The sequence below is a fragment of the Anas acuta genome, chromosome 2 (genome assembly GCF_963932015.1).
Source record: "Anas acuta chromosome 2, bAnaAcu1.1, whole genome shotgun sequence".
Classification (NCBI taxonomy): domain Eukaryota; kingdom Metazoa; phylum Chordata; class Aves; order Anseriformes; family Anatidae; genus Anas; species Anas acuta.
The window spans coordinates 616,661-639,245 of record NC_088980.1 but is presented as its reverse complement, the minus strand read 5'-3'; the positions used below and the strand labels follow the sequence as shown (position 1 = coordinate 639,245).

Below are 22,585 nucleotides of genomic sequence, written 5' to 3'. Positions count from 1 at the left end.
CTCCAGCACAGCCAGTCTGTAAACCTTTATTTGCCCCTGGGGCTCCCAGGGCCGAGGGGGGGGTCCTGCGTCACCCCAGGCTTGGCCACAGCGGTTCGGGGGGGCCCCGGCACGGGTGGGCAGCGGGGACGGCAGCAGCCCCGGGTGCGCCGTGCCCCCCGTATAAATATAGCACCTGGTGGGGCCGGCTGCCCCCGGCAGCGCCCCGGCCCCACGCCGCAGGCCAGGCACCGGCACGGAGGCACAGCCACGCGGGGGGCCCCACGGTCGGGCCCCCGGCTGCAGCAGGCGGCGTCGAGCGGCCCCACGGCCCCCAGGCTCCGGCCGCCCCCTCCAGCAGCTCCCCCGGGCCGGGGGGGGGCCGGGCGCTGTTGGTGCACCCAGGAACCTGCGGGGAAAGGGGTCGTCAGGGGCACCCTGCGGCATGTGCACCCCGTAGGACCCGGCCCCAAGGGGGGGCCCGAGACTCCCCCCTGCACCCACCGGCGCAGCGGGCAGCTAGCCCGTCGTCTGCTCCTCTTCCTCCTCCTCTTCCTCCTCCTCTTCCTCGGCCCAGCCTCCCAGCGGCATCTCCCGGAGCTCCCGGAGCTGAGCCTGCGAGGCGCGGGCGGCCGAGCCTGGTGCAGAGCAGGGTCAGGGCACGCTGTGCCCCACAGCCCCCAAAGTGTGGGGCTGGGGGAGCCCCCCAGACACCCCCAGCTCAGCCCCACAGGCACTGGGGCCAGCACACGGCACCCCACGGCACTCACCTGCAGTCACGGAGGGCTGCTTGGGAGCCCCTGCAGCCACCCACAGCCCCACGGCCAGGGGCGCAGGGCCCTGCTGCTGCTGCTGGTGGAGCTGGGGGGGGGACAGGCAGTCACCGCTCGCTGCCCCCCCGGAGGGGCACACCACGCGGGGCTGGGCTGGCAGGGTGGGGGGCTCGTGGTGACACCCAGCCAGGCGCAGGGTGGGGGGGCTGCGGCTCAGGGATGGGGACAGGGGAGGCCCTGGGGGGGGCCGGGACCTCACCTCGTGCATGTAGATGGCGTGCAGGCTCATCTCGGCCGACGCCACCTCGGCGAGCACGGCGGAGCGGCTCAGGCTGAGCAGGCGCGACTCACTCAGCAGCAAGGGGCTGGCACGGGGTGAGGACACCCCCCTACACCCCCCACCCTGCCCCACGCCCACCCCCACAGGGCTCCGAGCCCTGGACACGCGGCAGCACCTCTCCTCCGGGAGCAGGCGGTCGCTGTGGCAGCCGGGGCTGTCGGCGGAGGGGACGCGCGCCCGCCCGGGCAGCGGGGACGAGAGGGACGCCAGGACGCTGGCGGCGGCGCTGGCCGTGCTGCAGGGCTGGATGAAGCGCCGGTCCCGGGACACCAGCCCGCTGGCGGAGAGGATGGGGCGAGCCAGCACGCTGGCCAGCAAGCCGTCCGGCTGCGGAGACACCGCGGTCAGAGCCACCCGTGCCGTGCCAAATCCCCACAATACTGTGCCAAAATCCCCGCCGTGCCACCCCTCTGGCTCCCCGTGCCCGGGGGACACGGGTGTCCCTGGTGTGCCACAGTCCCCACGGAGTCCCCGTGCCCCACTCACCGCCGTGGCCGAGTCGTCGGAGAGCAGCGAGGTGCCCAGGGGCCCCTCGGCCAGGATGCGCTGTGCGGGCGGCGCGGCGGCCGCGTCCTGCTGCACCTTCTCCTTCAGGTGGCTGAGGAAGAGCTCGCTCTGGGGGGGCGGCTGCCAGCGCGGGTTGGTGATGGCGAAGTGCATCAGCGACAGCTCCGTCTTCCCGTTCTCGGCTTGCTGGTACACCGAGGCCTCCGTCTGCCCCGCCGACAGCCACTGCGGGGGGAGCGGGGTGAGCAGGGAGAGCAGGGGGGGTAGCGCTCAGCCCCGGCCCCCCGGCCCTGGCCCCCTCACCTGGGGGTTGCCGTGATTGCGGATGTCGAGCTGGGCGAAGGAGCAGATGTCGCCCACCCCCACCACCTCCACCGTGAAGTTGCGGAAGAAGTCGATGATGTCCAGGGCGCGGGCGGGCAGGGCGAAGATGAGGATGAGGGGGGTGAGGATGGGGCTCAGCAGCTCCTCCAGGATGAAGACCTGTGGGGGTGGGCAGAGGGGGCGTCAGGGGGCAGGAAGGGCCCCCCCCCCTTGCTGCGGCCGCTGTCCCGCGCTCACCGCCTTGTACTGGAAGAGCTGCGCCATCTCGTTGCGCGTCTCCGACTTGCTGGCGTTGCCCTGCCAGTGGTCGGGCATGTAGTGGATGTGCGCCAGGACGCGCTGCAGCAGCTGCTCCGGGCACCACACCATGTGCTCGTCGGGGATGAAGGACCTGAGGGGCAGGGGTGGGCGTCAGACCCCTGCCAGGCACCCCTGGTGCCCGCGGGTGGCACGGCTCGGCACAGCACGGCACGGCACGGCACGGCTCGGCGCACCCACCTGGCCAGCGTGACCACGAGCCCCAGCAGGGTGATGGCGGTGAGGATGTGCTGCACGGTCAGCACGTCCTCGTCGTAGACGGTCAGGACGATGAGCACGGCCAGGATGGAGCCGGCGAAGAAGCCGACGTTCTTGGCCAGCACGGTGAGCAGCGGGCTGGTGAAGGAGTTCATGTACTTGGTGGCCGGCTTGTAGCCGCGGCTCAGGCGCGCCTGCAGCTCGTGGTTGAGCTCGTTGAAGTGGCGCAGGTAGTGGCGGCCGTAGAGCGACCAGCGCCGCGCGCCCAGGCTGCCCGGCTCCCTCTTGATGACCTCGGTGTAGCTGAAGAAGGCGTAGAGCACCTGCCACACCAGCACGAAGGGGCACAGCAGCAGGTTGGCCAGCCCCAGCAGCACCATGGTGCGCGCCAGGCGCTGCGCCAGCTCCAGCCGCGAGCCCGCCCGCTTGTACTGCGGCTGCAGGTTCCACTTGTTCTGGAAGAGCGAGCCGGGGCCCCAGAAGAGGAGCAGCTCCAGGTTGTACTTGAGGCCCTGCGTCAGGAAGACGACGTGGCCCAGCAGGGGCAGGCGGAAGCGGACGGGCAGCAGCGACTTGTTGACCATGGCCACGGTGTAGTTCTTGAAGCGCAGGATGCGGTGGTAGATGTCCAGCTCCGTCAGCTCCTTCTTGTGCACGCACATCTGCTGCTCGCGCTGCAGCGAGATCAGCCGCGCCTGCACCTCCTGCCAGCTGTAGTTGCACAGCCCGTCCTGCGCCCAGGAGAGGCCGGGTCACCGCGGGCACGCCGGCACCACCGCGGCACGGGCGGCCCCCGGGGGGGGTGCCCATCCCGGCGGCTCCCCGCCCGGCCCCGCTCACCGAGGGGATGTTGAGGGCCTTGATGTAGAAGGCGCGGATCTCCCAGTAGCTCAGCAGGCTGCACAGCACCTTCACCAGGCGGTACAGCCAGAACACCGCGGCCATCACCAGCAGGAAGATGACCCAGCCGTTGGCGCGGATCCTGGGCGGGCGGGATGGGCGCACGTGGCTCAGGGGGGGGGCCCCACCGTGTCGCCGTGCCCCCCCCGTGCCCCCGCTGCTCACCTCTGGGCGCACTGCGGCGCGGGCAGGATGGCGTCGGGCAGCGTCACCTTGCTGCGCTCCGGGGCTGGCACCTGGCTGTGGTTGAGCGGGCGGTTGGCGAAGAGGACGTCGTACTCCACGCAGCACAGCAGGAAGGTGCTGAAGGTGACGACGAACAGGAACTGCCTGGGGGGGGGGCACGGGGCTCAGATGGATGGGGAGGGGGCACAACGCCGGCCCCCACCCCGCGGTGGCACTTACACCAGCTCGAAGAGGTCGGAGAGCATCATGCAGGCGAAGCCGTTCTTCTGGTGGAAGTGGTAGATGTTGGGCGCGCGTTAAGGAATGTGCCCTGAGTGCTGCCCCCCCCCCCGCACCTCCCCACCCCCCCGCAGGCGGGCACGAGGCCCAGCAAGGATATCTTGGTGAAGAAATTATCCAGGTTCTTGATGTGGTGCCAGGAGTCTGGCGGGAGAGAAAAACACCGGGGGGGGGGCTCAGCCGGGGACACGTCTCCGGCCGCCCCCCCCCGTGCCGATTGGGGGTGCCCCCACCTTGCAGCCCCTCGGTGACGTGCACCAGCAGCTCCTCCTCTCCGGGGGGGGAATCCTCCTCGTAGTCCTCCAGCCGGTGGTACTCGGCCTGCGCTGCCATCGCTGCCTCCGGCCGTGCCGCCTGCGTGGGGCGGGATGGGGTGGGATGGGGCAGGACGGGACGCGTGCGCTGGCACCGGAGAGCCCCTGGCACGGGACCCCCGGCTATGGGGTGGGGATGGGGCCCCCACCCAGCCCAGCCCCGCAGGGGTGCCGTGCCGTGCCGCACTGAGCCGTGCCGCGCCAGGCTGAGCTGTCTGCCCCGGGGCCGGGCGCAGGAAATGCCGGGGAGGCCACGGAGCGCCGCCCGCGTGCCCCGAATTCGGGTGGCCTGAGCTGGCCCCGCACCGCAGCCGCGGGCACGGCCCCGGGCAGGGCCAGGCCGTCGGTCCCGTCCCACCGGCCGCACCACCGCCGGCACCCGGACCTGCTCCGTGCGGTGCCAGCGGGGGCTCAGCTGCACCCAGCATGGGGTGGTCCTGGCCCCCCCGTGGCACTGAGCACCCCACAGCCCGCAGGGGTGGCCGGGACCAGGGCCCAGCACCGTGCCCTGCGGTTATTTGGTGCCCGGGGAAGGATGGGACCCCTGTAACCCCCCCATAGGATAGGACCCTAGAACCCTTGGGGAAGGATGGGGCCCCTGTAACCCCCACAAGTAGGATGGGACCCCCATAACCTAAGGCAGGATGGGACCCCCAGACCCCTTGGAGAAGGATGGGACTCCTGGAACCTGGGGGAGGATGGGAGCCCCCATAACCCTCCCAAATAGGATGGCACCCCCAGACCCTTTAGGGGAGGATGGGACACCCATAAACCCCGAGGCAGGATGGGGCCCCCCCATAACCTTCTGAGATCAGATGGGACCCCAGACCTCTTAGGGACGGATAGGGACCCCATAGGCCCCCAAGCAGGCTGGGACCCCCAGAACCCCACGGAGAGGACAGGCCCCCTGACCCATTGGGGTAGGATGGGATGCCCCTAACCTGGGACAGGATGGGGTCCCCCTTAACCCTCCCAGACAGGACAGGACCCCAGACCCCTTAGGGCAGGACGTGACCCCATAAACACCCAGGCAGGACGGGACCCCCGACCCTTTGGGGCAGGACGGGACCCCCGGACTCCCGAAGCAATCCAGACCCCTGTTCCCTCGGGACCCCCCCCACCCCTCGGGGCAGGCCGTGCCGTGCCCCCCCCCGCCCCGTACCGCCCCGTACCGCCGCTCGGCTCCCGCTGCTGCTCCCCCGCCGCCGGTGCCGCGCGTGGGGCCGAGCCCGGTCCGGCCGCAGGTGAAGCCGCGCGGCCACGCCCCGCCCGGGGCTGACTCACGGGGCCGGGGCCGGGGCCGTGATTCAGCACCGGGGGCCCGGGGGGGGGGGGGGCCGGAGAGGGGGGGGGCCGGGACGCGCTGTCCCCGCGCTGCCCCCCGGCATCGGGTGTCCCCGCGCGCCCCCCCCCGCCCCTGCCGGCCAAAAATAGCCGGGGGGCCAAAAATAGCCGGGGGCAGCGTAAACACCGTGGGGGGGGGGGGGCTGGGGGTGCACGGCCGGGAGCGGGACCACGGCCCCCACGGAGCCACCCCCGTCCACGCGTGTTCCCACGGGACGCGCCCCTGCGGGACTCGCTGTCCCCGCGGACCCCCCCCCGGTGCCGCCGGCCCCCCCCCGCCCCGCCGCGACCCCCGGGGACACGCGCGCCCTCCTTGGCCACGGCCCCGGGACACGCGTGGGGACCCCCGAGCGGGGTGGGCTCGGGCACCGGGCCCGGGCAGCGGGGCCGAGGCGGGGGCAGCGCCCGGGCCCCGTCCCGGTGTCCCCGTGTCCCCGTGTCCCCGGGTGCCCGCGTCGTGGTGTCCCCGCGTCCCCGTCCCCGTGCTCACCTGGCGGCCCCGCCGTCCTCCCCGCTGGGCGCTCACACGGCCCCGCGCCCCCCCCGGGACCGGGCCTGCGCCCCCCCGCCGGGCATGGCCGCACCGGCACCGGCACGGGGGGGGCGCCCCGGGGGCTCAGCGGGACCCGGGAGGGGGTCGGGGTCGGGGTCTGAGCGCGGGGCGCGGAGCGAGTCCCGGTGTCGGTGCCGGTCGCGGGTGGCGGAGGGGGGGTCCCCGCGCGGTGCCGCGGGCCGGGGGGCTCCGGTTCGGCCCCGCAGCGCTGGGGCCCGGGCCGCGGTGCTGGGGCTCCGCCCGCCGCTGCCGGGGCCGCCCCTCCGGAGCCCGCCCCTTCCGTGCTGAGCCGTGCCGGGCCGTTCCGAGTCATTCCAAACCGTTCCGGGCCGTTCCAAGCCGTTCCGAGCCGTTCCGAGCCGTTCCGGGCCGTTTCGGGCCGTGCCGTTCCGAGCCTTTCCAAGCCGTTCCGGGCCGTTCCAAGCCGTTCCGAGCCGTTCCGAGCCGTTCCGAGCCGTGCCGGGCCGTTCCGGGCCGTGCCGTGCCGGTGCCACCATGCTGCTGCTGCTGGCGCTCGGGGCACGGAGCGGGGCGCGCTCGGTGCGCGCTGCGCTGCGCCCGTCCGCGGCCCCGGGGCGCAGGTAGCGGGGGGGGCAGGGGGGGAACCGGGGTCCTCGGAGTGTCGGGGGGGGGTTGGAGAGGGGAAGGGACGCGGGGGGGGGGAGCTGTGGGGGACACAGACCCCTCCACCCCCCCCCCCCGTGTCCTCCGCCGTGCCCGGGCGGGGCGCTCACGGCGCTCCCCAGTTGCAGGTACTGGGGGGCCCGGCCGGGGCTCAGCGCCCCCCCCCGCCGCCCCGCGCTGCTCGCCCCACGCTGCCTGCTGCTGGCTGCCCCGGCCGGCCTGGCGCTGGGCTGCCTGGGCTCGGCTGTGCGCTGCCAGGAAGCCACCGTCCCCGCTGTCCCCGTCGTCCCCGCTGTCCCCGGTGTCCCCGCTGACCCCACACAGCCCCGTCCGGAGCCTGTGTTCGACTGGCCGGTCTTCTGGGCCTTCCTGCGCCCGCAGCTCCTCGCCCTCTCGGCGGCCGTGGTGGTGAGTGGAATCGGGTGGCAGGGGCCGTGGTCCCATCCCCATCCCCATCCTGGTCCTGATCCCGGTCCCGCTGACGTCCCATCCCGCAGCTGGCCCTGGGCGCAGCCCTGCTCAACGTGCGCATCCCGGTGCTGCTGGGGCACTTGGTCAACGTGGTGGCCCGCGGCGCTCAGAGCCGCCTGGCCGGGTACCTGCGAGCTGCACGCCCACCGGCACTGCGCCTGCTCGGCCTCTACTGCCTGCAGGTGGGCACCGTGCTGGGGGGGGGGACACGGGGGCTGCACCCCGAGCCCCATCCCGAGCCCCCCGCTCGTTTCCCGCAGGGGCTGCTGACTTTTGGGTACATCGCGCTGCTGTCACGGGTCGGGGAGCAGGTGGCCGCCAGCATGCGCAAGGCTCTTTTCATCTCCCTGCTGCGGTAGGGCACCCCGGGGGGGGGGGACACGCACGAGGGGTGTGTGGGGGTCCCGCCGCAGCCCCCCAGCCCACCCCGCTGCTGTCCCGCAGGCAGGACGTGGCGTTCTATGACGCCAACCGGACGGGGCAGCTGGTGAACCGGCTGACGGCCGACGTCCAGGAGTTCAAGTCCTCCTTCAAGCTCATCATCTCCCAGGTGAGGCCGCGGCACCGGACGCCCCCCAGGCCCCCACCCCGGTGCCTGACCCCATTCTCTGCAGGGCCTGCGCAGCAGCACGCAGGCAGCGGGCTGCATCGTCTCGCTCTACCTGCTCTCACCCAAGCTCACCGGCCTCCTCCTCCTCATCATGCCCACGCTGGTGGGCGCCGGCGCCCTCGTGGGCTCCTTCCTCCGCAGCCTGTCCCGCCAGGCACAGGAGCAGGTAAACCCCGCGCCCCTCACCCGCGACCCCCCGGGGCCGCCCCGTCCCACCGGCTGCCCTCTCCATGCCCCTCGTCCCTCTCGGTGCAGGTGGCCAAGGCCACCGGGGTGGCCGACGAGGTGCTGGGGAACGTCCGCACCGTGCGCGCCTTCGCCATGGAGGACCAGCAGGCGGGGTGAGGACACGGTGGGGTCCAGCAGTGGTGGCACGGGGTGGGGGGGCGCGGGCTGGCCATGGTGCCGTCACCCCCCCCACCCCACAGGCTGTACTGCGCCGAGGCGGAGCGCTCGAGCCAGCTGAGCCAGCGGCTGGGGCTGGGCATCGCCGCCTTCCAGGGGCTCTCCAACCTGGCGCTCAACGGTGAGTGGCCCCACGGGGGGCAGGACCCACGGGGGGGGTCGGGACCCACAGTGGGGCAGGACCCACAAGCGCCCCGTGCCCGCAGGCATCGTGCTGGGGACCATCTTCGTGGGCGGCTCGCTGATGGCGGGGAATGAGCTGTCACCCGGAGACCTCATGTCCTTCCTGGTGGCCTCGCAGACGGTGCAAAGGTGAGGGCAGGGCCCCCGCGCCCCCCCCCCCAGCCTCACTGCCATGTCTTGGGGCTTTCCGTGAGCTCAGCCTCTCTCCCATAGGTCCATGGCAAACATCTCCATCCTCTTCGGGCAGGTAGGGGGGTCCCACAGGGTCCCTGCGCTGTCACCCAGCTGCGGGGGGCACAGGGGGACGGGGGCACTCCGGCTGTGTCCGTGTTGACCCCCCCCAGGTTGTGCGTGGTCTGAGCGCGGGTGCCCGCGTCCTGGAGTTCATGACGCTGGAGCCCAAGGTGCCGCTGCGGGGGGGCGCCTCCATCCCCAGCCACTCGCTGCTCGGCCACATCGCCTTCAACCACGTCTCCTTCAGGTGAGCCCCCAGCCCCGGCCCCCTCCCCACCAAGCCCCTGGCCACCCACAGCCCCCTCAAGCCCCAAACCTCTGCCCGCAGCTACCCCACGCGCCCCGGGCACCCCGTCCTGCGGGACTTCAGCCTCAGCCTGCCCCCCGGCAAGACCGTGGCCATCGTGGGACCCTCCGGAGGAGGTACCAGCACGGCCCCTTGCCGACACCCCTGGGGTGCAGGACCCCGATCGTCTGGAGGTGGGGGCGAGTGGCTGCCCAGTGCGCCCCAACGGGGCTGGGGACTGACACTGCCCCCCCCGGTGCCCCCATGCAGGGAAGTCGACGGTGGCGGCGCTGCTGGAGCGCTTCTACGAGCCCACGCAGGGCAGCATCACGCTGGACGGCCACGACATCTCCTCGCTGGACCCCTCCTGGCTGCGGGGCCAGGTCATCGGCTTCATCAGCCAGGTGGGTGGGGGGCGCGGGGGGGACCAGGCACGTGTCCGGTGGGTGCCGGTGCTGGCGCTCAGGACCCAGCCGTGCCCACAGGACCCCGTGCTTTTCGGCACCACCATCATGGAGAACATCCGCTTCGGGAAGCCGGGCGCCTCGGATGAGGAGGTGTACGCGGCCGCGCGCCTCGCCAACGCCGACGACTTCATCCGCAGCTTCCCCGAGGGCTATGGCACCGTCGTGGGTGAGCGGCGGGGCAGGGTGGGCGGCGAGGCGGGGCGGGCGGTGGGGAGCGGGGGGCACCCAGCACCTCCCCGGCTCTCCGGCAGGCGAGCGCGGCACGGCGCTGTCGGGGGGGCAGCGGCAGCGCATCGCCATCGCGCGGGCGCTGCTGAAGGACCCGGCCGTGCTGGTGCTGGACGAGGCCACGAGCGCGCTGGACGCCGAGGCGGAGCGCGTGGTGCAGGCGGCGCTGGAGCGGGCGGCGCGGGGCCGCACGGTGCTGGTCATCGCCCACCGGCTCAGCACCGTGCGCGCCGCACACCTCATCGTCGTCCTGCACGGCGGCCGCGTGGCCGAGGTGGGCGGGGTCAGGGGGCGGGGTCAAGGGCGGGGCAAGGGGCGGGGCCAGACGTGGGAGGGGCTTCAGGCGGGGTCATCTGGGGACACGGGGAGCGGAGGGGTCATCGGGAGGGCAAGGGGCGGGGCTATGTGGGAAAGGGGCGGGGCTTGGGACAAAGCAGGGTGGGGATTGGTGGAGGGCCCTAAGGGGGTGGGGAAGGGGGCGGGGCTTGGGTCAAAGTGGGCGGGGCTTGGGTCACAGTGGGCGGGGCTTGTGTGGGGATTCCCTGGATGGGGGCGGGGCTTGGAGGGGGTCCTCTAGGGATGGGGCAGGGGGCGGGGCTTGGTCCAAATGGGGCGGGGCTTGGCTCAAATTGAGGGCAGGGATTGGTGGGGGTCCTGCAGGGAGGGGCAAGGGGCGGGGCTTATCCGGGCAGGGGGCGGGGCCTAGAGGGGGGTCCTCTTGGGGAGGGGCGGGGCTTGCGGGAGCGGTGGGCGGGGCTTGGAGAGGTTACTAGAGGGCATGGGCTGGGGGCGGGGCTTGTCCCAAAGTGGGCGGGGCTTTTGCACAGTGGGCGGGGCCTGCCCGTGCCCCCCCCCGCTGACGGCAGCCCCGCAGGCCGGCACCCACGAGGAGCTGTGGCGGCGGGGGGGGCTGTACGCGGAGCTGACCCGGCGGCAGGCGGCGGAGCGGCGCTGAGCGGGGACGGGGGCGGGGGGGGGGGCAATAAAAAAGCTGCCGGACACCGGCTGTGACGTCTGCGGGGGGGGGGGGGCCGGGGCGGGGCGGGCAGCGCCGGCAGTTCCGGGGGGGGGGGCACCGGGGAAGGGGGCGGGGCCGAGCTCCGTGCGGCTCTGAACCCCGCCCCCCAGGCGGGGGGCACCGGGGGGGCACCGGGGTCCCGGGGGGGGGGGTCAGGGCCCGGCCCGGTTCGGTTCCCTTCGTCCCGTCCTGGGGGGGGCATCCCCCGGTGCCCCCCGGTCGCTGTTCCCCTGTGGGGCTGCTCCGGGCGCTCCGGGACCCCCCCCCCAGCCCCCGGGCCGGTCCCGGTGCTGCAGCACGGTGGCCGGCTCCCACCGCCCGGGGGCCCCAGGCCACCCCCCGGTGCTTGCAGCCGCCACGGGGGGGTCCCCGCCTGCCCCCCCCAGGAAGCGGCGGGGCCGGGGACCGGGGCGCAGCGCGGGGGGGTCCCGGGGAGGGAGGGGGCAGCCGGGGTTCGCCCCGCCGCGTCCCTTCTGAGCCCCCCCGGCCCAGCCCCCGTCTCCCCGCGGCCCCCCCGGGCAGCTCCCGTCCCGCGGCACGGCTGCGGGAAGCTCACGGCCCCGGGTAGCGCAGCCGCAGCCTCGGCGCCGTGCACGGGGGCGGCCCCGGGAGGGGGGTGGGGGGGGGAGCGGCGGGGCCCGGGGCGGCGGCAGCGGAGCGCGGAGCCCCGGGGGAGGCGCCCGGCGCGGGGGGCGCAGCGGGGCCGGGGCCGGGGCTGGGGCTGGGGCTGGGGGCGGCGCCGCACCGGGAGCGGCCCCCGGAGAGCGGCCGGGACCAGGGCCGGGAACCGGGGCGGTGATGGGGAGGGGGCGGGCGGCGGCAGCAGCATGAGGGGCGGCGGGGAGGGCGGCGGAGGGGGGGGCTCCGAGCCCCTCTCCAGCCTGCGGGCGTTCGCCAGCAGCTCGTCGCTGCACGGCATCAGCCACATCTTCGCCTACGGGGCCGTGTCGCTGCGCCGCGTGCTCTGGAGCGTGTTCTTCCTGGGCTCGCTGGGGCTGCTGCTGCTGGTGTGCGCCGAGCGCGTCGCCTACTTCCTCACCTACCCGCACGTCACCAAGCTGGACGAGGTGGCCGCGCACAACCTCACCTTCCCGGCCATCACCATCTGCAACCTCAACGAGTTTCGCTTCTCCAAGATCACCCGCAACGACATGTACCACGTCGGCGAGCTGCTGGCGCTGCTCAACGACCGCTACGAGATCAGCAACCCGCAGCTGGCCGAGCCCGACGTGCTGGCGGCGCTGCGCGACAAGGCCAACTTCAAGAACTTCAAGGCCAAGCCCTTCAGCATGGCCGAGTTCTACAACCGCACGGGCCACGACCTGGCCGACATGCTGCTGCAGTGCTCCTTCCGCGGCGCCAACTGCACCGCCCGCAACTTCACCGTGGTGAGTGCCGGGGGACCCGGCCACGGGATGGGGGAGCACTGGGGCACAGGGCGGTCACCATCCTGGGGGTCGCAGGTGGCCGGGGGTGTCCCCACGGGGCTGTGTCGGAGCTGGTGGGCACCTGGGGGAGCCCCTTCCTTGGCACCACCTCCCCATCCCATTTGGTGCCCACCACGGGGGTGCCAGGCAGCTGGGCGCAGTGCCCGTGCTGCAGCCCAGCAGCGTCCCCCCCTGTGCCATCAGCCCCCACCGCTGCCGTGCCCCGCGGAGCGCTGCAGGCCCTGCACGGGATGAGGGGGCTCAGCCCCAGGCTCCTGCAGTGAGTGCAGCGCGGTGCCGGGGAGCTGAATCCCCCTGGGGGGGCAACGGCAGCGAGGATGGGCAGCGGGACCCCCACCCAGCACGCTCAGCCCCAGCACCGCGGGGTCCCGCTTGTGGCAGGGGTGAGACCCACACGGGCAGTGCCTGGCCAGGGGGGTGCAGGGCTGTGGGGCCGTGGGGCAGGCACCCTGGTGGCTCCGTGGGGAGGGGGCACGTTGGTCAGGAATTGTCTGCCCACCAGCACCCTGAATTCTGCCCCCCGGTCCCCACCGCAGTCGGCACGAGCTCGGTGTGCGGTCACGCCAGCGACGCTGGGGAGCTGGAAATGAATTCGCCTTTGCAGCTCCGCGCCAAGGACTCCCCTGGGCAGCCCTGGGCTGCGGCACCCCCTCCCCGGGCTCTAATCCCCTGGGCCGGGTGCTGCTGCGGGGGGGGGCCGGCAGGGTGGGGACAGGGCACGGGGACGAGCTGGGGGTCTTGGGGCCAGCGCCCGTCCCCCCCGTGCCGCCTGCTGCTCCGGGGCTGCTGCTCCTGGGGCTGTACCGGGCACGTGTGGTCCCGGCGCTGGCAGCAGGAGCGTGCGCGGCAGTGCCCAAGAGGCTGCCCGGAGCCCAGCCGTGCCCCCCCCACCCCCCCCAGCCCCGCTGCTGGTTGCACCGGCTGCAACTTTGCCTGCTAAAAATACAGCGCTAATGCGCGGGCTGAGCGCGGATTAGGGTCCTGCTGCCCCCCGCCGCCACCCTGCGCTCCGGACACCGGCTCCCACTGCAGCGCAGGGACAGAGGTGGCCGTGCGCAGGCACCCGGGTGTGTGATGGGGGTCCCAAGCCAGGGCTGTGAGTGGTGGGGGGCTCACACCGCATCTGTACCCCCAGGGTCCCCCCAAGGCAGTGGGGCTGGGGACTGGGACGTGTGGCCCCCGCTGTGGGGTGGAGGTGGGAGATGCTGGGGCCGAGCGCTGCGCGCGCAGGGGCCACGTCCCCGTCCCCGTCCTGTCCCCCCCCCATCCCTCACGTCCTGGTGCTGGGCTGCCGGTTGCCATGGCAGCCCCCCCCCATGGGCAGCGTTGCCATGGCGATGGCTCCCCTCTTTGGGAGCTCGGTGCTGCAGCAGCCGCCCCCCCCCCGTGGTGGGGTCAGGACGGGGCCGCCGGGGGGGTCCCACACCATGTGCGGCCGTGGGATGGGGCTGGGGGCTCGAGGCTGCAGCAGGCCCAAGCAGCCCACCGCCCCCCTTCCCCTGTGCCTGGTGCAGCCCCTCAGGGGGGGCTCCGTGGGGCCCCACAGCCTGTGGGGGATGGACTTGGTGTGGGGGGTGCAGGGGGTCGGGGCTGGGCGCAGAGGGGGGGCAGGGTGTGGGGGCAGCTCTGCCTCTGGGGCAGGTTTGGGTGGGGGCTTTGGTGTCGGGGTGGGGGGATTCTCACAGATCCATGGGGTCTCGGCTCCGGCTCGCCCTGTGGGTGCTGGCGTCCTGCTCCATGGGGTCCCCGGTGCTGGGCAGGCGGGTGGGTCCCAGCAGGGGGACAGGCTGAGCCCCCCAGGGGGACGGGCTGCGTCCCCACCACCCGTGTCCCCGCTGCCGCCCTGCCTCGCCCCCTCTCACGTGTCCCCCGCGTCCCCGCGCTGGCGCTGAAACCCAATCCCCCTGCAGAGCCGCGCTGCGGGACGGTGCCACCATGGCCGCGCAGCCGGGCACCGGGGCACACGGCGCCGCCAGCCTGGCCGCCTTCGCCCGCTCCTGCACCCTGCACGGGCTGGGGCACGTCTTCGTGCCGGGGACCCCCGCCCCGCGCCGCCTGCTCTGGGCCGGCGCTTTCCTGGCCTCGCTGGGCGCCTTCCTGCTGCAGGCCGGGGAGCGGGTCCGGCACTTCGCCGCCTACCCGCACGTCACCGTGCTGGACGAGGCGGAGAGCCGCGTGCTCGCCTTCCCCGCCGTCACCCTCTGCAACTACAACCGCATCCGGCGCTCCCAGCTCACCCCCAACGACCTGTTCAGGCTGGGCAAGGAGCTGCTGGCCGTGGAGCGGGAGGACTTCTCCCGCTACCTGCGGGCGCTGGGGCAGCCCGCGGATTTCACCGGCTTCTTCCCCAGCAAGAGCTACGACCTGGCCGCCTTCTACCAGCGCGCCGGGCACCCCATCCGTGACATGCTGCTGAGCTGCCGCTTCCGTGGCCGGGACTGCGGCCCCGAGAACTTCACCGCCGTGAGTGCCACCGTGGCCACTGCCAGCGCCGTGGCCGTGGCCGGCTCTGCCGCACGCAGCTCAGCCCTGGGCAGGACCCGCAGCAGCCCCCGTCCCCTTCCCTGTCCCCATCCCGAGCCAGCTCTGCCCCCGGGATGGCTCTGTCCAGGGCAGGGCTTGGGCAGGACCCAGGGCAGGGCAGGCTGGGGGGGTGCGCAGGCTGGGGGATAGTGGGGTGCACAGATTGCGGGTTGTGGGGCGCACAGGTTGTGGGGCAATGGGATGTGCAGGCTGTGGGGTAGCAGGGTGCACAGGCTGTGGGGTAATGGTGTACACAGGCTGTGGGGTGACAGGGTGCACAGGCTGTGGGGCAGTGTCTCTAGGGCATGGCTCCTGCCCCCCCTTTCCATCCCCAGCCCCAGGTGCTTGGTGAAGCCCCCCCATGGTGCTGGCAGGGGCAGCTCCTCTCGCCCACCCCCAGGGTTGTAGGGCAGCGTGGGGGCTGCAGCACCGGGGTGCATCCAGGGGAGCCCAGCGGTGCCAAGCCACCTCCCGGCCCCTCAGCATGGGATCAGCCGCTGTGGGGCCGGGTGGGGGCCAAAAATACTTTAGGATTGTGCCGGTGCCAGCAGGGAAGGGGGCAGTGTGCCAGCCCTGCCCTGCGCTGCGGGGTCCTGCAGGGTCCCGGTCCCCAGCCCCACTCGGGGCCCTGTGGGGCCCAGCTCCCGTCCCCCTGCCCCAGGGGAGGCGCTGAGGCTGCCGCCCCCCCACCCCACAGATCTTCACCCGCCTGGGCAAGTGCTACACCTTCAACTCGGGGCAGCCGGGCACCGAGCTGCTGACCACGCTGCAGGGCGGCGCGGGCAACGGCCTGGAGCTGATGCTCAACATCCAGCAGGAGGAATACCTGCCCGTCTGGGGGGACACCGGTGAGGACCCCGCGTGCTGAGGGGGTGTGGGGGGGGGCCGGGGAAGGAGGTCAGACCCTGCATAGCCCCCGCGCTGCCTTGCAGACGAGACGTCCTACGAGGCGGGGGTGAAGGTGCAGATCCACAGCCAGCAGGAGCCCCCCTTCATCGACCAGCTGGGCTTCGGGGTGGCGCCCGGCTTCCAGACCTTCGTGTCCTGCCAGCAGCAGCGGGTATCCGGCACCCACCCCAACACCGGGGGGCACCGGGACCCCCTCCCCAGCACAGGCAGCCCCCGCTGTGGGGACCGAGCTGCCCCCGGCTGGGGCCGTCCCGCGGTGCCGCAGCTCGTGGGCGCTGCTGCAGCGGCTCTGGCACCGCGGCGTGGGGCAGCCCCGTGCCAGGGCCGCTCGGTCCCTGCTGCAGGCTCAGGCTGTGCCCCCCCCCCCACACCATTCCCCCCCCCAGCTCCTGCCGAGCAGCCTGCGGGCAGGGGCGGCAGCCAGCTGGCGCAGCCAGACGCCTAAATTTAGGTGCCTGGAGTGGGCGTCTCCATGTGTGCCGGTGCTGCTGGTGTGGGCAGTGCTGCCCCTGCCCCTCTCTGCTGGCCCCCAAACTGCCCCCACTCTTGCACCACCAAGCCCACGGTGCTGGTGACCCCCTGGCTACACCAGGCCCTGTCCCCGTGGGGTCCGGAGCCCCCTTCCCGCAGTGCCCACCATGGGTCTCCCCTCTTGGCCCCCCCCCAAGGCTCTGTGTTGCCCACCTGTGGGATGGGGCCACCGAGGTGGGACGGGGGCCGTGGGACGGGGCCGCCGACGCTGACGAGTTTTCCTTAGCACGGGCCCGGCAGCTGGTGTACCTGCCCCCGCCCTGGGGGGACTGCAAGGCCACCCCCATCGAGTCCGACTTCTTCACCAACTACAGCATCACCGCCTGCCGCCTCGACTGCGAGACCCGCTACCTGGCCGAGAACTGCAACTGCCGCATGGTGCACATGCCGGGTGAGTGGGGGGGAGGTTGGAGGGGCAGGGACCCCTCTTGGGACCCCCCCTATACCCCACGACTGCTGCGTCCCCCCACAGGCAACGCCAACGTCTGCACACCGGAGCAGTACAAGGAGTGCGCTGACCCTGCGCTGGGTAGGTGCAGCCCCCCGGGCACAGCCCTGCTGTCCCCAAACCCAACCTGGTTGGTTCCACTGGCGATTTGTGGGTCTGGGGTCCCGCTGGCAGCACTTGTGGGATGCGAGCAGGGCAGGGGGCTGTGGGCCTGCACCCCCCATCCCAGCCCGTGCCCCCCCCAGACTTCCTGGTGAAGAAGGACAGCGAGTACTGCGCCTGCCGCACACCCTGCGACATGGTGCGCTACGGCAAGGAGCTCTCCATGGTGAAGATCCCCAGCAAGGCCTCAGCGCGCTACCTGGCCAAGAAGTTCAACAAGACCGAGCAGTACATCGCGTGAGTGCTGCACGGCATGGCACGGCACGGCATGGCACGGCACGGTATGGCATGTTATGGCACGGCACAGCATGGCACGGCACAGCACGGCACAGCACGGCACAGCACGGCACAGCATGGCACGGCACAGCATGACATGGCACAGCATGGCACAGCATGGCACGGCACAGCACGGCACGGCATGGCACAGCATGGCACGGCACAGCACAGCATGGCACAGCATGGCACGGCACGGCACAGCACTGCTTGGCACAGCACGGCATGGCACGGCACAGCATGGCACGGCCACATACCACCCCCCAGCACACAGCACAGCATGGAGCAGCACGGCACGGCACGGCCTCCTGGCTTCACACCCACCCCAGCACAGAGCAAACCGCCTGGCACCGCATGGCACGGCCCCGCTGTGCCACCCCCAGCGTGCACGCAGACCCCCCCGTCCCACCCGGGCATGGCGCAGACCCCAGCTCATCGCCGTGCCATGGGGGGCTCGCCTGCCTGCCCCACACCCGCCTGCCCCCCAGGGACAACGTGCTGGTGCTGGACATCTTCTTCGAGGCGCTGAACTACGAGATGATAGAGCAGAAGAAGGCGTACGAGGTGGCGGGGCTGCTGGGTGAGTGCCGCTGAGGGGCCGGGGTGGGGGCCGGGGGGCGGCCGCGCACCAACGCTGCCCCCCCGCGCCCCAGGTGACATTGGGGGACAGATGGGGCTGTTCATCGGCGCCAGCCTGCTGACCATCCTGGAGATCTTTGACTACCTGTACGAGGTCAGGCTGCCCCCACCATGGGGCCGCTCGCCTGCCCCCTCCCTCGCCCCCAGCACCCGCAGGGCCGTGGGTGGGGGGCGCTGACCCGTCCCCCCCCGCAGGTGTTTCGGGACAAGCTCCTCGGCTTCTACAAGGACAAGAAGCGGATGCGGCGGAGCAGCAGCAGCACCCTGGTAACCCCCCTCCAGCGCCCCGCCAGCCCCCTGCCCCGCTTCCCCCCCCACCCCCCACCCCCCCCATCCCCGGCACCTCATCCCACCCCATCTGCGGCCCCCGCGCCTCACGGTCTCCTCTCTGTCCGCCCGCCCTGCCCCAGGAGCATCCAGCCGTGCCGGGCAGCCCCGCCGCCGCGCTCCCGCCCGGGCCCAGGTAGACACCGGGGAACGCAGGGACACCGGGGGGGGCGCGGGGTGAGGACGGCGGCAGGGCCCCCCCCTCCTGTCCCCCTCCATCCCAGGCTTCTCTCGGCACCATCCTCGGGGCCGGCTGCGCTCCCATCCTCATGCATCACCCCCAGCATCGCGCCACCGCCCCCAGGCACCGCAGGGACAGCGCCAGGGCTGCGTGGGGTCGGGGTGGTGCTCCTGCAAAATGGGGGGGCTCTGGGGGGGGCCCTGCCCCATGGAGCGTGTGTGGGGCGTGGGGTGTGTGGTGTGCGTGTGGCTGCCATGGGACGCGTGGGCGCAACGACCCCGCGCACAGCTCGGACACCTCCCCGGTCCTCTGGGACCCCCGTGGGGCAGCTGAGGGGGGTGGAAGCGCCCCCCCCAGAGCCCCCCCCCCAACTGCTGCCCCCCTCGTGCCCGCAGAGTGCCTGCCACCCCCTGCGCAGCCACGCGGACGGTGTCGCCTTCGCCCCGAACGTGCTACCTCGTCACCCGGCTCTAGGCGCCCTGGAGGAGTTCGCCTGCTGAGGGGCCCGGCCCCGCACCCCCGGCCGGCCGGGGGGGGGGGGAAATTTGGGGCTGGTGGGGGAGCAGACCCCCCCCCCCCGGCCCCACACGGCGCCCAGGCGGCAGGGGGCTGCGGGGCTCCCCGTGTCCCTGCATGTGCTGCTTGTCCCCCGTCCCCGCTGTACATGCGCCTCCCCGCGCCATTAAAGTCCTGCCCCAGGCGCTGGTGGTGTGGCTGCGCCTCGGGGGGGTCCCACCCGCCAACCCCCCCCCCAAAAACAGCCTGCAGCCCCCCCACTGCACCAGGAAGGAGGCGGCTCGGGGAGGGGGAAGCTCTTTATGTCTGTACCAACCGCGCGCAGCCCCCCGCCCGCAGCGCGCTGGGGAACGGGGTGCCCCCCCCGGGGCCAGCACCGGGGGGGTCCCATCCGCTGCCAGGGCTGGGGAGAGAGAGGTCGGGGGGGGTGGGGGGGGGGGGGCGCGGGGGTCCAGCCCCCCAGGTCCTGCCGCTCTGCCAGCACCGCGGGGGGGGACGCCGGTGCCCCAGCCCTGCGGGGCAGGCCCAAGGGAGGGGGGCGCTGGATAAAAACCTAATAAATAGCGGGGAGGGGGGGGGCTGCGGGGCGCTCGTCCCCTGCTCCCCCCCCCGCGGCTCGGCGCGGGACGGGGCCAGGCCTAGGGCGGGCAGAAGTCCGTGAAGTAGGGGTGCTGCAGGGCCTCCTCCGCCGATATCCGCTGCACCGGGTTGCACTTCAGCAGGTTCTGCGGGTGGGGAGGGGGGCGGTGAGGCTGGGGGGGGTCCCGGAGCAGCCCCCCCATCCCCACACAGCCTCAGCGCCCCCCCCCCCGCAGCGCTCACCTGCAGCAGGTCCCGGCCGGTGGCGTTGAGCTTGGGCACCACGTTGACGAGGGAGGTGGTGGCGGGGTACATGGGGTAGGGCTGGGGACAGCCGTGAGAGCCGGGCCCCGTGCCCACTGCGCCCCCCCCCCCGGACCCCCCCACCCCCCCCGTGCCTCACCTTGTAGTCGGGCAGCTTGGCCATGGCCGGCCACTGCTCCTCCGTGGGGGTGCCCAGCAGCGTGGGGGCGGCCACAGTCAAGGGCCACGGCTGCGGGGTGCTGGGCAGACCCCAACCCGGGGACCCGTGCGCCCCCCCAGCCCCGGCCCCGTCCCAGCCCTCCTCCCGCACCCCCCCCGTGCCCCCCACCCCCCAGAAGGATATCGGAAAATCCTCTTCAGCTGGTCGTCCACGTCGTTCCCCGGGAAGAGCGGCCGCCCTGCGTTGGCCAGCTCTAGGCAGGGAGCGGGGATGAGCCCCAAGAGCCCCCCCCAATGGGGGGTCCCGGCCCCCAAACCGCCCCCCCCCCCGCCCGGTGCCGCCTGCCCCCACCTGCGAAGATGCAGCCGGCCGACCACATGTCGATGGAGGTGGAGTAGAGCTTGGCGCCGAACAGCACGTCGGGGGGCCGGTACCACAGCGTGACGACCTGCGTGGGGGCGGCAGGGGGGGGCTCGCGGTGGGGCAGAGGGGGCCGGGACCCCCCCACCCGGACAGCACGAGCACATCCCACTCACCTCGGCCGAGTAGCAGCGCACCGGGATGCCGAAAGCTCGCGCCAGGCCGAAATCTGCCAGCTTCAGCTCCCCGTTCTGCAGCCAGAGCTCCAGGGTCAGCCCCAAATGACCCCAAAGGGACCCCAAAATGACCCCAAAAGGACCCCAGGGGGATAAATGCCCCCCCCCCTCAGGCTCACCCTGTTGATGAGCAGGTTCTGGGGCTTGAGGTCCCTGTGCAGCACGTTGCGGCTGTGGCAGAAGGCGAGGCCCTTCAGCAGCTGGTACATGAAGGACTGGGGGGGGGCACAGCGCGGCCGTGAGCGCGGGGTGCCCACCCTGCACCCCCACAGCCGGGCACCCCCCCCTGCACCCCGGGACCCCCACCTTGACGATCTCGGGGTCCAGGTCCCCGTTGCAGCTGTCGAAGTACTTCTTCAGGTCCTGCCGGGGGGGAGCAGAGGTGGTGTCAGGGCTCGGTGGGGGTCGGGGGGGCCGCGTGCCGCGCGCGCCGGGCGCTCACCTGGTCGCAGAACTCGAAGACCAGCGTCAGCTTCTTGTCACTGTGCAGGACGTCGTGCAGCCTGCGGGGACAGCCACACCTCGCACCGGGTCCCGGGGGGGGGGCACACACACACCCCCCCCCCCCCCGGGGCTGGGCTGCGCTCACCTGACGATGTTCTTGTGCTTCAGCTCCTTCAGCAGGCAGATCTCCCGCAGCGCCGAGCTGGGCACGCCCTGCGGGCACCAAGACTGGGTTGGTACGGCACGGCACGGCACAGTATGGCACGGGACCACACAGTATGGCCCGGCATGGCACGGCACAGCATGGCATGACATGGCATGGGACCACTCAGTATGGCCCAGCACGGCTCAGCACGGCTTGGCCCAGCACGGCACGGCACAGCACGGCATGGCACAGTATGGCACAGGATCAGCCAGCATGGCATGGCACAGCTCGGTATGGCACAGGACTACTTGGTATGGCCAAGCATGGCATGGGACCGCTCAATAGGGCTTGGTATGGCATGGTACAGCTCAGTATGGCCCAGCATGGCTCAGTATGGCCCAACACGGCTCGGTATGGCATGGGACCACTCAGTATGGCCTGGCATGGCACAGGACTGCTCAATATAGCTCGGCACGGCATGGGACCATACAGTATGGCCCAGCACAGCTCGGCACAGCATGGCACTGTGTGGCTCAGCATGGCATGGCACAGCTTGGTATGGCATGGGACCGCTTGGTATGGCCCAGCATGGCACGGGACCACTCAACACGGCTCGGTATGGCACAGGACCACTAGGCATGGCCCAGCATGGCTCGGCACAGCATGGCACAGCACAGCATGGCACTGTATGGCCCAGCATGGCACAGCACAGCTCGGTATGGCACGGGACCACTCGGTATGGCCCAGCACGGCACAGGACTGCTCAGTACGGCTTGGTATGGCACGGCACGGCTCAGTATGGCCCAGCACGGCTCAGTATGGCACGGGAACACTCAGTATGGCTCAGCATGGCACAGGACCGCTCAATACTGCTTGGTATGGCACGGCACGGCTCAGTATGGCGCGGCACAGCTTGGCACAGCATAGCATGGCACAGCATGGCATGGTATGGCCCAGCACAGCACGGCACAGCTCGGTATGGCACAGGACCACTCAGTATGGCCCGGCACAGCACAGGACTGCTCAATACAGCTCGACATGGCACGGAACCATGCAGTATGGCCCAGCACGGCACGGCACAGCTTGGCACTGTATGGCCCAGCGTGGCATGGCACAGCTCGGTATGGCACGGGACCACACAGTATGGCCCGGCATGGAACGGCACAGCATGGCATGGCATGGGACCACTCTGTATGGCCCAGCATGGCACAGGACCGCTCAATATGGCTTGATATGGCACAGGACCACTCGGTATGGCCCAGCACGGCCTGGCACAGCTCAGCACGGCTCAGGACTGCCTGGTACGGCTCAGACCAGCCCGGCATGGCTCGGCTCAGCCCGGTAAGCTCAGCACGGCTCAGCAGGGCTCAGGTCTTGTACGGCCCAGCCCGGTACGGCGCCGTATGGCCCAGAACCATTCGGTATGGCTCAGATCGGCCCAGTCCGGTCCAGCCCGGTTCGGCTCAGCCCGGTACAGCCCGGTACAGCCCGGTACAGCCCAGTACGGCCCGGTACAGCCCGGCACGGCCCGGTACAGCCCGGCACGGCCCCCCCCTCACCTCATCGTCGTCGTCCAGCCGCACCCGCTTCAGCGCCACGATCTCGTGCGTCTCCCGGTTCTTGGCCTTGAACACGGTCCCGTAGGTACCTGCGGGCAGCCCGGTCACCATCACCGGGACCACCACCGGCACCGGGACCACCACCGGCCCCGTTCCCAGCCCCCCCCCCCGCACCTTCCCCGATTTTCTCCAGTTTCTCGTATTTCTGCATCGCTCCGCTCGGGCCCGCACCGCCCGGCCCCCGCCGCGCCTCCCGGCAGCCCCCGCGCCCCCCCCCGGTACCGCCCCGGTCCCGCCCCCCCCCCCGGTCCCGCCACACCTCCCGGCAGCCCCCGCGGCC

The 22,585-nt window shown here is 72.6% G+C and overlaps 4 protein-coding genes and 1 long non-coding RNA gene across 8 annotated transcripts; 3 read left to right on the top strand and 2 right to left on the bottom strand.

Annotated features, from left to right (window-relative positions):
• Positions 1–10: 10 nt before the first annotated feature.
• On the bottom strand, positions 11–4,158 carry ATG9B (autophagy related 9B). Of its 2 annotated transcripts, XM_068673066.1 has the most exons (14): positions 4,038–4,158; positions 3,905–3,948; positions 3,745–3,810; positions 3,505–3,665; positions 3,280–3,421; positions 2,422–3,170; positions 2,161–2,314; positions 1,903–2,082; positions 1,579–1,824; positions 1,208–1,419; positions 1,012–1,114; positions 750–840; positions 484–617; positions 11–388 (listed from the first exon to the last, which is right to left on the bottom strand). In XM_068673066.1, exons 1-13 carry the CDS (start codon positions 4,135–4,137, stop codon positions 499–501), a joined length of 2,367 nt encoding a protein of 788 aa, XP_068529167.1. In that variant the 5' UTR covers positions 4,138–4,158; the 3' UTR covers positions 11–388; positions 484–498. The 2 variants fall into 2 exon arrangements, 1 of the variants encoding a protein (XP_068529167.1); XR_011093581.1 differs by lacking the exons at positions 11–388; positions 484–617 and having other exon boundaries at positions 3,505–3,669.
• Positions 4,159–6,325: 2,167 nt separating this feature from the next.
• ABCB8 (ATP binding cassette subfamily B member 8) lies at positions 6,326–10,494 on the top strand. 2 transcript variants are annotated; one of them, XM_068673071.1, is made up of 16 exons: positions 6,326–6,596; positions 6,768–7,047; positions 7,137–7,292; positions 7,371–7,465; positions 7,555–7,660; positions 7,725–7,886; positions 7,976–8,061; positions 8,149–8,246; positions 8,332–8,437; positions 8,522–8,555; positions 8,653–8,789; positions 8,871–8,965; positions 9,099–9,232; positions 9,314–9,461; positions 9,547–9,797; positions 10,398–10,494. In XM_068673071.1, the coding sequence occupies exons 1-16, from the start codon at positions 6,511–6,513 to the stop codon at positions 10,476–10,478; spliced, it is 2,055 nt and encodes a 684-aa protein (XP_068529172.1). In that variant the 5' UTR covers positions 6,326–6,510; the 3' UTR covers positions 10,479–10,494. The 2 variants fall into 2 exon arrangements, with proteins under 2 accessions (XP_068529172.1, XP_068529170.1); XM_068673069.1 differs by having other exon boundaries at positions 6,762–7,047.
• A 675-nt stretch (positions 10,495–11,169) lies between these two features.
• Positions 11,170–18,683, top strand: ASIC3 (acid sensing ion channel subunit 3). Its single transcript, XM_068673080.1, has 11 exons — positions 11,170–11,929; positions 15,210–15,360; positions 15,445–15,572; positions 16,193–16,343; positions 16,425–16,481; positions 16,646–16,799; positions 17,324–17,415; positions 17,489–17,568; positions 17,670–17,741; positions 17,885–17,937; positions 18,378–18,683. The coding sequence occupies exons 1-11, from the start codon at positions 11,369–11,371 to the stop codon at positions 18,454–18,456; spliced, it is 1,578 nt and encodes a 525-aa protein (XP_068529181.1). The 5' UTR covers positions 11,170–11,368; the 3' UTR covers positions 18,457–18,683.
• LOC137851966 (uncharacterized) lies at positions 14,460–14,855 on the top strand. The gene is made up of 2 exons (XR_011093590.1): positions 14,460–14,697; positions 14,794–14,855. It is a non-coding gene; the product is annotated as an uncharacterized lncRNA (long non-coding RNA).
• Positions 18,684–18,781: 98 nt separating the features above from the next.
• Positions 18,782–22,577, bottom strand: CDK5 (cyclin dependent kinase 5). Of its 2 annotated transcripts, XM_068673109.1 has the most exons (12): positions 22,420–22,577; positions 22,246–22,334; positions 20,687–20,754; positions 20,540–20,600; positions 20,404–20,460; positions 20,217–20,312; positions 20,038–20,112; positions 19,853–19,949; positions 19,685–19,754; positions 19,481–19,541; positions 19,321–19,401; positions 18,782–19,223 (listed from the first exon to the last, which is right to left on the bottom strand). In XM_068673109.1, exons 1-12 carry the CDS (start codon positions 22,454–22,456, stop codon positions 19,137–19,139), a joined length of 879 nt encoding a protein of 292 aa, XP_068529210.1. In that variant the 5' UTR covers positions 22,457–22,577; the 3' UTR covers positions 18,782–19,136. The 2 variants fall into 2 exon arrangements, with proteins under 2 accessions (XP_068529210.1, XP_068529211.1); XM_068673110.1 differs by lacking the exon at positions 19,321–19,401.
• Between the last annotated feature and the right edge of the window lie 8 nt (positions 22,578–22,585).

Excerpts from the sequence above, each read along its gene's own strand:
- ATG9B (XM_068673066.1), bottom strand. The coding sequence starts at position 4,137 with ATGGCAGCGCAGGCCGAGTACCACCGGCTGGAGGACTACGAGGAGGAT. Across the intron at positions 3,666-3,744 it reads TCCGACCTCTTCGAGCTGGT|TTCCTGTTCGTCGTCACCTT; the intron begins GTAAGTGCCACC and ends CCCCCCAGGCAG. Across the intron at positions 618-749 it reads GCAGCCCTCCGTGACTGCAG|GCTCGGCCGCCCGCGCCTCG; the intron begins GTGAGTGCCGTG and ends GCTCTGCACCAG.
- ABCB8 (XM_068673069.1), top strand. The coding sequence starts at position 6,511 with ATGCTGCTGCTGCTGGCGCTCGGGGCACGGAGCGGGGCGCGCTCGGTG. Across the intron at positions 7,048-7,136 it reads CCCTCTCGGCGGCCGTGGTG|CTGGCCCTGGGCGCAGCCCT; the intron begins GTGAGTGGAATC and ends CCCATCCCGCAG. Across the intron at positions 9,798-10,397 it reads ACGGCGGCCGCGTGGCCGAG|GCCGGCACCCACGAGGAGCT; the intron begins GTGGGCGGGGTC and ends GCAGCCCCGCAG.
- ASIC3 (XM_068673080.1), top strand. The coding sequence starts at position 11,369 with ATGAGGGGCGGCGGGGAGGGCGGCGGAGGGGGGGGCTCCGAGCCCCTC. Across the intron at positions 16,344-16,424 it reads CCGCATGGTGCACATGCCGG|GCAACGCCAACGTCTGCACA; the intron begins GTGAGTGGGGGG and ends GTCCCCCCACAG. Across the intron at positions 16,800-17,323 it reads AAGACCGAGCAGTACATCGC|GGACAACGTGCTGGTGCTGG; the intron begins GTGAGTGCTGCA and ends CCTGCCCCCCAG.
- CDK5 (XM_068673109.1), bottom strand. The coding sequence starts at position 22,456 with ATGCAGAAATACGAGAAACTGGAGAAAATCGGGGAAG. Across the intron at positions 19,542-19,684 it reads CAGCTGAAGAGGATTTTCCG|GCTGCTGGGCACCCCCACGG; the intron begins ATATCCTTCTGG and ends GGCCGCCCCCAC. Across the intron at positions 19,224-19,320 it reads CCGGCCGGGACCTGCTGCAG|AACCTGCTGAAGTGCAACCC; the intron begins GTGAGCGCTGCG and ends CCCCACCCGCAG.